Genomic DNA, 16,050 nt, shown 5'->3' on the forward strand with positions numbered 1-16,050 from the left:
CACCACCAATTAATGAAAGGGAATTCAAATGGGCATACCCTCAAGGCCAATTGACAATTCCAAGTTATATAACAACAAGCTGTGTTGTTTATGTCTTCCCATAATTCAGTCTGTTATAATTAAATGTAAAATATTCATGAGCCCTTAATGGACTCCTTACTGCCCAAAGTTACTTAGAGAAGCCCCTGTGGTTATTTTGCACTGCCTGTGTACCTAGGGTGCCTGTGCAGGAGAGGAAAAGTCTGTGTGATTACTTTGAAGCATATCTGTGAGCTCTCCTGGGTGTGCCTGGCATGGAGTTTAGAGATCAGTTTGCATCCCTTTAGACAGGACACTGCTTGTTGCTGATGCCTAACTTTCTACCTCACAGATTCAAATTATTTCGCAAAGTTTCTTTGCCTCCTCAGTTTCTTCATCTTCAAAATTAGGATGATAATAGAACCTACCCCACAGATTGTTATGAAGTGTAATGTGTTAATGTTAATAAAATACTTAAACCAGTTTTATTTAAATATGTTTCATGATATCTGTGTTGTCTCATTGAGGATCAAAAAAGAAGACGTTTACAGTGAATGAAACGTAGTGTGTAAAAAAAGAGTTTTGGCCAATTTTAAATTCATATGTACACTCTAGCTATTAGAAGTCCAGTTTGTAGGTAATTTTCTGTGCTTACACTTTTGAGGTGGAGACATGTTCATAGCAGACTACACTATAGTCAGCTGAAGTTTAAACATAAAAGCGATTTAATTTATGGAACACAATAGGATCTTAAAAATGCAGTCATCTTTCTTATTTAGGGAAAGGTTAATTAATTTCTCCAGGGATGAACCTCTTTTAGGACGAGTGAAAGTTGCTCAGTCATGTTCAGCTCTTTGTGATCCCATGGACTATACTATACAGTCCATGGAATTCTCCATGCCAGAATACTGGAGTGGGTAGACTTTTGCTTCTCCAGGGATCTTCCCAACCCAGGGATCCAACCCAAGTCTCCTGCGTTGCAGGTGGATTCTTTACCAGCCGAGCCACAGGGGAAGCCCTTAGGACCAAGATAATGATACTTAAATAAAACAAAAGTTCATGAGCCATGGGAGATAGTGTTGGTGTAGCCAGGCAGCCTGAGAGCACCGTTCTCTCCAAGTTCATGGGATGAAGATGACTCCAGGCATAGCTTACCTTTTCCTTTTTGCTGGGGTAGGTATCTAAGGTGGAGGTGGGGCTGAGTTTCTTGCTCTCCTAAACCACCTGCTACTCCCCTAGGGAAAATAAACCAGAGATTATTTTAGAGGATAAAGGCAAAGATTGTGGGTTTCTTTATCATGAGTTTCCTCTCAGACTTGGAACCTGTCTGATGCTGGTACTTAAGCAGCCTTGGTTCCCCAAAATCACTCCTCAATGATCATGACTACCTTCTCTCTTTCTTAATCCTGACCTTCCTCTGGTTTAGGACCCCAATGTCATAAATTTCCAGCAGTGTTGGTAATGACATTTTAATTAATCTCCTAAAGATATTCTTGTATCTTAATGCCATTAACAAACTTTGGGAGTTGTTTTTATAGCATACATCTTTTATCTTCTTTAATGACATTTTAGCAATGAAATATCACTGAATGTAGGTAAAAAATATTATGGTAGATTTGTGAGACACTTGGAACACAGTACTTTGCAGTGGATTTTTTGTAACCTGTCCTATGCGTGCTAAATTGCTTCTGTCATGTCTCTTTGGACCATCATCTGCCAGGCTTCACTGTCCAATATTATCTGAAATAACTGAGATTTTAAGAAACCTACCGATGCTGCGAAACTTAATTCCATCAAATGATATGTCATTACTAAACATGTGCCCTTTCATTAGGTGGCTCTTTAAGAAAGACTTTGGTACCCAGCATGAGACAAGGTGGGATGCAGGACTCCTCACTGCAGTGCTGCGCCTGGACTGGTCTCCTTGAGTAAAAAAATACAAAGAAACTATAAGGGGCTAAAAATAACTATGTGTATGCCGGTTGTGGCAAAATAGAGACAACAAATACAGAAAGATCAAAAACTCAACTGCCACTTCTAAAGAGCCTGGAGCAAAACCAGGGTGTTGAGAGCAAAAGCAGGGTCCTGCACATGTCCCCTGCACACAGCACCACCTGTCTGAGCCATTTCTCTGGCCTGACTCCTGGACCCTGGACCCTCAGCTCCTATAAGGAGCCGGCTCACTGCCACCCTCCCCTCAGCAGGAAGCAAGGGCATCTATTGCTTTTGCTCCCTGCTGCTGTAACAGGGGCCCCAGTAAAGCCTTGTCTGAATTTCTTGTCTGACCTCTGATCAATTTCTATTGATTAGGGAAGGCCAAGACCCCTGGTGGATAACAAGCATAGACTGTATCAAGCAATACAGCATTTTATAAAGCCAGATTATGTAATGATATGCCTGACACTTCCTGTCCTGAGTTCTTCAACACTCCTTCACATTCCCAAGAGGAAAAATTCTCTGACCTCTTTTGGTAGGAAGGTTGCTGAAGGCGGAATCGTGTTCCTCTCTCAATTACGGAGCCTAAGAACAGGCGGAGGGCTTTGGGAGACTGGAAGCTGCTGCACCACCGGTGCAGAGGCGGGGGCGGAGGGAGGGGGGCGCAATTGGGGAGGTTGCACTCAGTAACCACTAAGAACTAATGAAAGTGCATTTAAAAAAAAATAGAGCACTGCATTTGCTAAAAGGAGGAAAAAACTCTCCTGGGAAGACATTTTAGAAATAATCTTCCTTGTGAAAATGAATTTGTTTTATTTCCTTGACCTCTAAAATTTCATAAACACAGTCCCGCTGTGCCGGCAGCTCCCTGGGCCGCCTTCCGATTTTCCTCCCTTGGCTGTACTAAATCTCACCGCTGACCTCACCTGGAACTCTGGAGCTTTCTATCACAGAGTCCTAATTCTTGTATGAAGCCTCCTCTGTTCCGGTACTGGATACACACACTAGTAATAACTTTACAACCATCCCTTTAAAAAACATTTTTGGATAACCTTTCCATTTAGGAGCCAGGAATTTGTATAAAACCGCAGAGGTTATATTGCTTTTGAACTAAAGGCTGTTGGTTTGTGGAATTTCCTTTAACTAGAAACACATATGAGTCTGTGGTTTTAGTGTTTTCCCAGTTTTATAACATCCTGCTTGTTTGTTTTCCAAAGTGAAAGAATTTACCATTAATTTCCATACTTAATAAAGGACTAACGTTTTACTTCCTTTTCTGTTTGTTGGTTTCAGTTGAAAGAGACAAAGATTTTTCGCACCAGCGAAGGCATTACAAAGAATTCCGGTTCGATCTTACGCAGATTCCTCAAGGAGAAGCAGTGACGGCTGCCGAATTCCGGATATACAAGGATAGGAGCAACGGCCGGTTTGAAAATGAAACGATTAAGATTAGCATATATCAGATCATCAAGGAATACGCAAATAGGTATCAGTATTTCATCTGGCTTATTATCCTAGCAGATGCACATTACACTGTAGTAAAATCCGGTGATAACCCGTGTAATGTGTCGAATCATGCTTGTTTGCATGTGATGGCACCAAGGCATGTATAGACACGTGGAAGACGCATGTAACTGACTGAAACGTGCCTCGTATATTTCACAGCTTTTTCGTACTCCCGACACCCATCTGTGCTCTATGGTCTTATGCTCCCCTGTATGTGTTCTCCAGGCCTGTTGCCTCGTTTCTAAAATGAGAAAACTTCCATTTTAATTCTGCACATATGGAATTTATGATTAACATTATTTAAATCACTTGTCTTTTAAGTTACAGTGACTTTATTTTTTCCTGGTGTTAAGTGTAAACTGTGTATACTTGTTATGTGGGGTTTGTATTTGCAGTAAATTCGGACAGCTAATCTGTGTGTCTTCTGTTTATAAAATGCTTAATTCAAAATGGTACAAAAATGGACGAAGAATCTGAAATATGAAATGTATGAAAACCTCAGCTGATAATTACTGCAAATGAGCTATCAAATATAAGAATTAGAAAGAGACTTTAGTGGTATTTTCAGACCTTCTACCAATATAGAAATTGGTAAACCTTTTATTTATATAAAACCTTTGACAACTGATAAGCACTTTTGTTAGACTGCTCTTACTTTTTAATTCTCATTGAGATATTACGTTGAGGTGGAATTTGTTTTCCATTCATTAAATCTAGATTTCCACTTTAATGAAATACTATTCCTTCTTTGACAAGACAAACATTTAGAGACAGCTATCATGAACCTGCTGAGGCCTCTCTCTCCTTATTGAATATTTCTAGCTCCTGACATTTGCTTTTTTTTTTTTTGGTGTTAGAGTGTACAGGATTTTCCAGTGAGTGTTCCATAGAAACTAACTCCTTATAATACTCAATGAAAGAAGAGAATAAAATGCTTCCGGGGTCAAATGCATTTCAAAAGTCTACTTGTCAGGCTGTGTTTTAGGTGCTTCACCGTTCATATCAGAATAGTAAAGTCTTGTCAGCAAAGAAACCTGTCAATTTAGTTTTACCTAGTCTTTTTCAAAATTAATCAACTACAGAATCTTTTCCTTTGGTTATCCTTAATATCCTATGAAACACTAGTTCAACAGGACACACCTTAATAGAAGCTTAGCTCTGTACACTGTTATTTTCAGAGCAGTGATCTCAAAGCAGAAACAAATCTCTCTGCTCTTTTCTCAGCTGTAACACATACTAGCTGCTTGTTTATGGGTGAGTTTTTTTTGTTTGTTTTAAATTTCAGTCTGGTGGTTCCATTTATAAAAAGATACTAATTATTTTCTCACTACTTTATTTTTTAAAAATACTAAATAATGGTGGTGTCTTTTAAAATTAAATGAATAGAATTGAAAATAATGATTCAAATACTATTTAATTATATTGCCATAGTTAATAAATCCTTCATTTATTTTCTCTTTTAACTATTTCTGTTTTGACATTTGGGCTTGTGACATCCTGAAAAAAGGGACAGTGTGTTAAGTAACTTTTTCTTTTTAGAATCACAACTATGAATTTGTTTGATATGATTTATAATTTTGAAACTGTCATTAGCCACGAATGGGGTACTTCCTCCATGCTGCTGCTGCTGCTGCTAAGTCACGTCAGTCGTGTCCAACTCTGTGCGACCACATAGACATCAGCTCACCAGGCTCCCCCATCCCTGGGGTTCTCCAGGCAAGAACACTGGAGTGGGTTGCCATTTCCTTCTCCAATGCATGAAAGTGAAAAGTGAAAGTGAAGTCGCTCAGCAACCCCATGGACTGCAGCTACTTGGTCCATGGACATATCCTAAAATGCTTGAATTATCTTACTTTTTGACTATTTGCAAAGTATTACTATGTATGTTAAATCTGTACTTGGTTATTCAACATGCCAAGTATTTTTTACAGGAACTGTTTGTACACCAGGCCCCTATTACTTTGTTTGAATCAAAATATAGACATTTACACTGACCACAGTTAAAGGTCCTAACTTTATTTAGGTCCATTGTTCTATCTGCTCAGGATATTTTTGAATGTCCTCCACTGAACTAGCTATGCTCTGAGCTTGTTTTCATTCTATGTTGTAAGTATGGTAACTACAGTTACATAATTTATGACATAATAACAATGATGAAAATAAAGGACTAATACACTTGTAATTAGAAAATAATGCTAATATTTATAATTTAATAATTATTCATTGATATTTATATGTTTATTTATGAATGAACATATGCTGAGTTTTATTAATAATACATTTTGAAATATTTATGAGTATTGATGCTTAATCAGATATAATAGTTTTGGAAATTTTCATTTCTCTCCAAAAATGAAACATTTGTCTATTTTGAAACTTTGGTATTTCTCTAATTATAGCTGATAAACATGTGTTCTGTCTGACTGCTCTATCACTATTCTTGGGTATAATTTGGTTAAGTCTTTACTTATTTTAATATGTGTTTAAATCTACTGTAAGATCCAGAATTTCACTAATATTTTTCCTAATTCTTTGAAAATGATTTTTGAAATCTGAACTACATGTATCTCCTTGATTGATGTTTTCTCACCCTACCATTCCAGACTCTAGAATGGCATAGCTTGGATAGGATTCCATTCAATTTAATGAACATTTTTTTGAAATATTTAACTCAGTGAATTCAACTGAATATTAATTCAGTTCTACCAAGTTCACATTTTTTAATATTTACTATTAAGTACTGTTGCCCTTTGTGATTTTCTCCTGTCCAGTTCAGTTCAATTCAGTTGACCAGTTGTCCGACTCTTTGTGACTCAGTGGACTGCAGCATTCCAGGCTTCCCTGTCCATCACCAACTCCTGGAGCTTGCCTCAGACTCATGTCCATCGAGTTGGTGATGCCATCCAACCATCTCATTTTCCATCTTCTTCTCCTGCCTTCAATATTTGCCAGCATCAGGGTCTTTTCAAATGAGTCAGTTCTTCACATCAGGTGGCCAAAGTATTGGCGTTTCAGCTTCAGCATCAGTCCTTCCAACGAATATTCAGGACTGATTTCCTTTAGGATGGACTGGTTGGATCTCCTTGAAATCCAAGGGACTCTCAAGAGTCTTCTCCAACCCCACAGTTCAGAAGCATCAATTCTTCGGTGCTCAGCTTTCCTTATGGTCCAAATTCACATCCATACATGACCAGTAGAAAAACCATAACCTTGACTAGATGGACCTTTGTTGAAAAAGTAATGTCTCTGCTTTTTAATAGGCTGTCTAGGTTTGTCATAGTTTTTCTTCCAAGGAGCAAGTGTCTTTTCCTTTCGTGGCTGCAGTCACCATCTGCAGTGATTTTTGGAGCCCAAGAAAATAGTCTGTCACCTGTTTCCACTGTTTCCCCATCTATTTGCCATGAAGTGATGGGACTGGGTGCCATGATCTTAGTTTTCTGAATGTTTTAAGCCAGCTTTTTCACTCTCTTTCACATTCATCAAGAGGCTTTTTAGTTCCTCTTCGCTTTCTGCCATAAGGGTTATGTCATCTGCATATCTGAGGTTATTGATATTTCTCCCGGCAATCTTGGTTCCAACTTGTGCTTCATCCAGCCTGGCATTTCACATGAACTGAACTGAACTCTTCATATAAGTTAAGTAAGCTAGGTGACAATATACAGTGTTAACATACTCCTTTCCCAGTTTGGAACCAGTCTATTGTTCCATGTCCAGTTCTAACTGTTGCTTCTTGATCTGCATGCAGATTTCTCAGAAGGCAGGTAAGGTGGTCTGGTATTCCCTTCTCTTTAGGAATTTTCCAGTTTGTTGTGATCCACACAGTCAAAGTCTTTGGCGTAGTCAATAAAACATAAGTAGATGCTTTTCTGGAACTCTCTTGCTTTTTCTGTGATCCAACGGATGTTGGTAATTTAATCTTGTTCCTCTGCCTTTTCTTAATCTATCTTGAATATCTGGAAGTTCTCGGTTTTCTCCTGTAGGGTTATGCTATACTTATTGTCTTCTGTGTATTTGCTAATATGTATGGAATTTGTTCCTTATTATTTGTTTAAATCTCTGAAACATACAAATGTACACATGCATGCCTGACACTTCAATTTTATGTATCATTGTCCAGGTGGGAGAATCTCTTGCAAATGCCTTCCTTATATGTGAAAAAAACATGCTTCCACTACCAATGGTTCGTTAATCCACAGTGTGCATGTGTGCTAAGTCGCTTCAGTTGTGTCCAGCTTTGTGCAACTGTACGGACTGTAGCCCGCCAGGCTCTTCTGTCCATGGGATTCTCCAGCCAAGAATACTGGAGTGGGCTGGCATGCCCTTCTCCAGGGGATCTTCCAGACCCTGGGATGGAACCAGTGTATCTTATGTCCCCTGCATTGGCAGGAGGGTTCTTTACCTCTAGTGTCACCTGGGAAGCCCTAGCCACAGTGTAATAAATGCAAAATCCTATACTGTGCCATTGTCTGTAAGTCTAGGACCCCCTTTTTGCACTCCAGTTTCTCTGCCAAAGAAAGACATTTAAGGGCCAGAAGCGGTAGAAAGGGCACATACTCTTGCCTCCTTTGTCAAAGATAAGGTCTCCATATGTGCGTGGATTTATCTCTGGGCTTTCTATTTTATTCCATTGATCTATATTTCTGTCTTTGTGCCAGTACCATACTGTCTTGATAACTGTGGCTTTGTAGTAGAGCCTGAAGTCAGGTAGGTTGATTCCTCCAGTTCCATTTTTCTTTCTCAAGATCGCTTTGGCTATTCGAGGTTTTTTGTTTTCCCATACAAATTGTGAAATTATTTGTTCTAGCTCTGTGAAGAATACTGTTGGTAGCTTGATAGGGATTGCGTTGAATCTATAAATTGCTTTGGGTAGTATACTCATTTTCACTATATTTATTCTTCCAATCCAAGAACATGGTATATTTCTCCATCTATTAGTGTCCTCTTTGATTTCTTTCACCAGTGTTTTATAGTTTTCTATATATAGGTCTTTAGTTTCTTTAGGTAGATATATTCCTAAGTATTTTATTCTTTCCGTTGCAATGGTGAATGGAATTGTTTCCTTAATTTCTCTCTCTGTTTTCTCATTATTAGTGTATAGGAATGCAAGGGATTTCTGTGTGTTGATTTTATATCCTGCAACTTTACTATAGTCATTGATTATTTCTAGTAATTTTCTGGTGGAATCTTTAGGGTTTTCTATGTAGAGGATCATGTCATCTGCAAATAGAGAGAGTTTTACTTCTTCTTTTCCAATTTGGATTCCTTTTATTTCTTTTTCTGCTCTGATTGCTGTGGCCAAGACTTCCAAAACTATGTTGAATAGTAATGGTGAAAGTGGGCACCCTTGTCTTGTTCCTGACTTTAGAGGAAATGCTTTCAATTTTTCACCACTGAGGATACTGTTTGCTGTTTGTTTGTCATATATAGCTTTTATTATGTTGAGGTATGTTCCTTCTATTCCTGCTTTCTGGACAGTTTTTATCATAAATGGATGTTGAATTTTGTCAAAGGCTTTCTCTGCATCTATTGAGATAATCATATGGTTTTTATTTTTCAATTTGTTAATGTGGTGTATTACATTGATTGATTTGCGGATATTGAAGAATCCTTGCATCCCTGGGATAAAGCCCACTTGATCATGGTGTATGATCTTTTTAATGTGTTGTTGGATTCTGATTGCTAGAATTTTGTTAAGGATTTTTGCATCTATGTTCATCAGTGATATTGGCCTGTAGTTTTCTTTTTTTGTGGGATCTTTGTCAGGTTTTGGTATTAGGGTGATGGTGGCCTCATAGAATGAGTTTGGAAGTTTACCTTCCTCTGCAATTTTTTGGAAGAGTTTGAGCAGGATAGGTGTTAGCTCTTCTCTAAATTTTTGGTAGAATTCAGCTGTGAAGCCATCTGGACCGGGGCTTTTGTTTGCTGGAAGATTTTTGATTACAGTTTCAATTTCCATGCTTGTGATGGGTCTGTTAAGATTTTCTATTTCTGGGAAATCTGGTCAACCACTTGTAAAAGAATGAAACTAGACCACTTTCTAACACCATACACAAAAATAAACTCAAAATGGATTAAAGATCTAAACGTAAGACCAGAAACTATAAAACTCCTAGAGGAGAACATAGGCAAAACACTCTCTGACATACATCACAGCAGGATCCTCTATGACCCACCTCCCAGAATATTGGAAATAAAATAAAAAATAAACAAATGGGACCTAATTAACCTTAAAAGCTTCTGCACATCAAAGGAAACTATTAGCAAGGTGAAAAGGCAGCCTTCAGAATGGGAGAAAATAATAGCAAATGAAGCAACTGACAAACAACTAATCTCAAAAATATACAAGCAACTCCTACAGCTCAACTCCAGAAAAATAAACGACCCAATCAAAAAATGGGCCAAAGAACTAAATAGACATTTCTCCAAAGAAGACATACAGATGGCTAACAAACACATGAAAAGATGCTCAACATCACTCATTATCAGAGAAATGCAAATCATAACCACTATGAGGTACCATTTCACACCAGTCAGAATGGCTGCGATCCAAAAGTCTACAAATAATAAATGCTGGAGAGGGTGTGGAGAAAAGGGAACCCTCTTACACTGTTGGTGGGAATGCAAACTAGTACAGCCACTATGGAGAACAGTGTGGAGATTCCTTAAAAAACTGGAAATAGAACTGCCTTATGATCCAGCAATCCCACTGCTGGGCATACACACTGAGGAAACCAGAAGGGAAAGAGACACGTGTACCCCAATATTCATCGCAGCACTGTTTATAATAGCCAGGACATGGAAGCAACCTAGATGTCCATCAGCAGATGAATGGATAAGAAAGCTGTGGTACATATACACAATGGAGTATTACTCAGCCATTCAAAAGAATACATTTGAATCAGTTCTAATGAGGTGGATGAAACTGGAGTCTATTATACAAAGTGAAGTAAGCCAGAAGGAAAAACATAAATACAGTATACTAACGCATATATATGGAATTTAGAAAGATGGTAGCAATAACCCGGTGTACGAGACAGCAAAAGAGACACTGATGTATAGAACAGTCTTATGGACTCTGTGGGAGAGGGAGAGGGTGGGAAGATTTGGGAGAATGACATTGAAACATGTAAAATATCATGTAAGAAACGAGTTGCCAGTCCAGGTTCGATACACTATACTGGATGCTTGGGGCTAGTGCACTGGGACGACCCAGAGGGAGGGTATGGGGAGGGAGGAGGGAGGAGGTTTCAGGATGGGGAACACATGTATACCTGTGGTGGATTCATTTTGATATTTGGCAAAACTAATACAATTATGTAAAGTTTAAAAATAAAATAAAGTTTAAAAAGAAAAAAAAAATAGAGAGGAAGGAAAAAAAAAAAAAGAAAGGGCACATACACTTGGTAGTGTATTTCACGTTTCTATATAGGATTTCAAAGTCATTGTAGACGATGGTAGTGCATAGTAATAACAGCACAGTCTTCAGAATTCCCATATGGAGAAAGTACATCTTGAAGTTTCAGTTTATAAATCTAAGCAAAAATAACCATTTGAGAACAATAAACATATTTCAGATGTTGTGGGAAGGACTAGTGCTTATCACAGTGCTAAGACCAGAGTTGATACTTAATAAATATATCAACAGCTTTCTAGGAGCATCTATTTTATTAGGATTTAGGGAGTTGTATACAAAGGGTAACAAAAAGTACGTGGTTACTATAATAACAGTAGCTACCTTTTATGTCAAGATAAATAATAGAAAATGGTAGCTACTGTTATTATAGTAACCACCTGCTTTTTGTTACCCTTTGTATACAGCTCCTTATATGTCAAGATAACGGAGAAGGCAGTGGCACCCCACTCCAGTACTCTTGCCTGGAAAATCCCATGGACAGAGGAGCCCGATGGGCTAAGAGTCGGACACGACTGAGTGACTTCCCTTTCACTTTTCACTTTCACGCATTGGAGAAGGAAATGGCAACCCACTCCAGTGTTCTTGCCTGGAGAATCCCAGGGATGAGGGAGCCTGGTGGGCTGCTGTCTGTGGGGTTGCACAGAGTCGGACACGAATGAAGCAGCTTAGCAGTAGCCGCAGCAGCAGCATGTCATGATAAAGTAAGCAAAATGATGATAGTTGACTTTGTTTAAAAAATTACCTGATCTTTGATTCATACTAAGGGTAATGGTACATCCTTAAGTCTAATAATGAAATGAACACCATCCAGCTTATGAGCAGTTGAAGCTATTTGTGAGCTTGTTCCTGAAAACCCAAGTTTTAAATAAATAATCTAATTTTCCTCTAAAATACAGTCAAAGCGGATGAGAGACTGCTTATCGATGAATTTATTTTACAGAAATATCGGAGATATAGAAAATTAGACAAAGATTCACATATAAATGTTTATCACAGTATCATTGTTTACCATTGCATAAGTTGAGAATATTTCAGTTTTAAAGAGAAGAGAAAAAGTTGTACTTTGTTTTCTGAAATACTGAAATGCTACACTTTATACAGCAAGTAGAAATTGTGTTTTATTTTATTTATTTTTTTAAAAAAAGAAATTATGTTTTAAAGATATTTTATTTAATAGTAACACTGGAAAGTGCTTAGGCTGTAATGTTAATTAAATAAAAGTATGAAACAAATTTTATTTATACATTATACATATATTAGTTAAAATAAATTCATGTGCAAAACAAAGGAAGCAGCAAGCTTTCATGAACAGCTTGGTGGTAACTTTAAATTTTAATTCAGTCCCCTTTCTGTACTTTCTAAATTTTTATAGTAAAAATTATTTTTATAATCAGAAGCAAGCATAAGCATTGTTGAGTGAAAGAAGATAATGAAACAGGTTTACATGTTTCTTTACAAAATAGTAATTCAACATTTCCAGGCAGACAAAGGCAAAGAGCTAAACTAAACTGAACAAAACATCAGGATTAAAAAAAAAAAAAGTTTCTCTTATTTTTCTTAGGCTACGAGAGGCTTAGGAGGAACACAGATAATTTATTTCTTTCCATTTTTTATGGAAAATGTTCTTGACAATTAAAAACCTTGTCTGTAATTCTCTGAAAGTGAGAAGAATGGATTTAAAATACTTTATTTATCAGGTGATCACAGTTAAAATGCAAAGAATTTCAATTTGAAAAACTAATTTTAATACTGAATTGCTGTTATTAGTTCTGGAGTATTAATTATTTGTGGCTTCATGTATTTCTCAACTTAAGAACTGAAATGGAGATGGGAAAAGAAACTAGTACTTTCAGACACTTTCAAGTCTTGGTCACCTCTTAAAACTTCTGTTGTCAAGCATGTGGGTTTTATGTATGTACTTCGTTGTTGCTGTTCATTTGCTCAGTTGTGTCCAATTCTTTGCGATCCCATGGATTATAGCACGCCAGGCTCCCCTGTCCATCACCAACTCCCAGAGCTTGCTCAAACTTATGTCCATCGAGTCGGTGATACCATCGAATCATCTCATTCTCTGTCTTCTCCCCCTGCCTTCAATATTTCCCAGCATAAGGGTCTTTTCCAATGAGTCAGCTCTTTGAATCAGGTGACCAAAGTATTGGAGTTTCAGCTATAGCATCAGTCCTTCCATTGAATATTCAGGACTGATTTCCTTTAGTCTGGACTGGTTGGATCTCCTTGCAGTCCAAGGGACACTCAAGAGTCTTCTCCAACACCACAGTTCAAAAGCACCAATTCTTCAGCACTCAGCTTTCTTTATAGTCCAACTCTCACACCTATACATGACTACTGGAAAAACCATAGCTTTGACTATATGAAATTTTGTTGGCAAAACAATGTCTCTGCTTTTTATATGCTGTCTAGGTTGGTCATAACTATACTTCCAAGGAGCAAGGGTCTTTTAATTTTGTGGCTGTAGTCACCATCTTCGTGATTTTGGAGCCCAAGAAAATAAAGTCTGTCACTGTTTCCCCATTTATTTTCCCTGAACTGATGGGACTGAATGCCATAATCTTAGTTTTCCAAATGTTGAGTTTTAAGCCAGATTTTCACTTTCCTCTTTCAGTTTCATCAAAAGGCTCTTTAGTTCCTCTTCTCTTTCTGCAGTAAGGATGGTGTCCTCTGCATATCTGAGGTTAATTTATATTTCTCCCAGCAATCTTGATTCCAGCTTGTGCTTCATCCAGCCTGGCATTTCTCATGATGTACCCAGCATATAAGTTAAATAAGCAAGGTGACGATATATAGCCTTGATGTACTCCTTTAGTGTTTAAAAAAAATTTTTTTTTATTTAAATACAGTTGATTTATAATGTTGTGTTAGTTTCAAGTGAACTGCCAAGTGATTCAGTCATACATTTATACATACATATATGTTGTTGTTCAGTTGCTAAGTCGTGTCTGACTCTTTTGTGATCCCACAGACTATCGCCTGCCAGGGTCCTCTCTGTCCATGGAATTTCCCAGCTAAGAATACTGGAGTGGATTGCCATTTCCTTCTCCAGGGGATTCTTTCCACCTGGGGATCAACCTGTATCTCCTATTTGGCAGGCATATTCTTACATCTGAGCCACCAGAGAAGCCCAACATCTTCTTCTACATTCTCATCTATTACAGGTTATTAAAATATATTAACTGTAGCACTTTCCTTGTGCTATGCAGTAGGTCCTTGTAGGCTTCTGTCTCATATATAGTATAAGATGTAATAGTGTTTTGAATTCAACTAAGGAAAAATTAACTTCTCATCTATTAAAAGGAAAACTCCTACAATTATGGGGGAGGATCTATATGGTTAACACCAGGCTATGGTCATTTAAGTTTAAAGGCTCCTCTATGTTGGGAACGGTTAAATAATACTAAAAGTGATCAATCTAGTAATTATGAGACAAGGCTGGGTGCTTTATGAACTATGCCTGTTATTACCCTTAGAGAGAGTGATTGGTATAGAACTCAGTGGATTTGTGGCACTAAATTATGGCCTTGACATCTACAGGGATGATACAAAGGTGTAGTCTGGGATTCCCATGAATTTAAGGTCGTACATATTAACAAATTACAGGTAACCACAACCAATCTACCATTGGTATGATCCCAATGGGTCAAAGATCTGTATTATACTGGTATGACCATTTAGCAGCTTGTATGTTTGTGTGTGTGTGCCTTCAATGGGGTTGGAGGATGTAATTGACTATATCTAAGCCTTGACAATAAGCCTTAAATGATAGTAACTGGGCTATTAGCCTATTGAAGTCTGAGATCTCTATGATGAGAAAGGCAGTGCTACACAACTGCAAGACCCTTGACACCTTACAGCATCATCTGTGTTATTCAGTTCAGTTCAGTCCAGTTGCTCAGTCGTGTCTGACTCTTTGCGACCCCATGAATCGCAGCATGCCAGGCCTCCCTGTCCATCACCAACTCCCGGAGTTCACTCAAACTCACATCCATCGAGTCAACGATGCCATCCAGCCATCTCATCCTCTGTCGTCCCCTTCTCCTCCTGCCCCCAATCCCTCGCAGCATCAGAGCTTTTTCCAATGAGTCAACTCTTCGCATGAGGTGGTCAAAGTACTGGAGTTTCAGCTGTAGCATCATTCCTTCCAAAGAACACCCAGGGCTGATCTCCTTTAGAATGGACTGGTTGGACCTCCTTGCAGTCCAAGGGACTCTCAAGAATCTTCTCCAACACCACAGTTCAAAAGCATCAAGTCTTCGGCGCTCAGTTTTCTTCACAGTCCAACTCTCACGTCCATACATGGCCACTGGAAAAACCATAGCCTTGACTAGACGGACCTTTGTTGGCAAAGTAATGTCTCTGCTTCTGAGTATGCTATCTAGGTTGGTCATAACTTTCCTCCCAAGGAGTAAGCATCTTTTAATTTCATGGCTGCAGTCACCATCTGCAGTGATTTTGAAGCCCCCAAAAATAAAGTCTGACACTGTTTCCACTGTTACCCCATCTATTTGCCATGAAGTGATGGGACCAGATGCCTTGATCTTAGTTTTCTGAATGTTGAGCTTTAAGCCAACTTTTTCACTCTCCTCTTTCATTTTCATCAAGAGGCATATAATTCAAACTAAATGCTGTATTTTTGTACCTGATAAATCCTTTAATGCAACACATTTGAACAACATGAAAAATCAGATTTCTGCTCTAAGTGACCCATTCCCTAGTCTTGACAATCTTTAAAAAACACTAGTGAGGGAGGCTCATGGCTAAAACATTTACTTTTAATTCCACTAATGTTATTAACTATACCATTTGTATTTTGCTTGTTTCACAAGATTATTATTTCTTGTATTACCAAGTATATGACTGAGCCTTCAACGGAAATGATGACTAGACTTGAAGCAGTTGATCAAATGTATAGTTCGATATATGATCAATGATTGTAATAGTGTAACTCTAGAAGGCAGTGGCAACCCACTCCAGTACTCTTGCCTGGAAAATCCCATGGATGGAGGAGCCTGGTGGGCCACAGTCCATGGGGTTGCGAAGAGTCGGACACGACTGAGCGTCTTTTCTTTCACTTTTCACTTTCATGCATTGGAGAAGGAAATGGCAACCCACTCCAGTGTTCTTGCCTGGAGAATCCCAGGGACGGGGAGCCTGGTGGGCTG

At 38.3% G+C, this 16,050-nt stretch overlaps 1 protein-coding gene across 1 annotated transcript in view; it reads left to right on the plus strand.

The window, feature by feature from the left end:
- The window catches only part of BMP5 (bone morphogenetic protein 5), a 141,758-nt gene that overhangs the window by 70,911 nt on the left and 54,797 nt on the right, over positions 1-16,050 (plus strand). The window contains exon 2 of the mRNA XM_061397809.1: positions 3,247-3,439. Within this exon, the coding sequence (XP_061253793.1) occupies positions 3,247-3,439 (193 nt within the window). The remainder of the gene's footprint in view (positions 1-3,246; positions 3,440-16,050) is intronic.

This window comes from Bos javanicus, chromosome 23 (genome assembly GCF_032452875.1).
Source record: "Bos javanicus breed banteng chromosome 23, ARS-OSU_banteng_1.0, whole genome shotgun sequence".
NCBI lineage: Eukaryota > Metazoa > Chordata > Mammalia > Artiodactyla > Bovidae > Bos > Bos javanicus.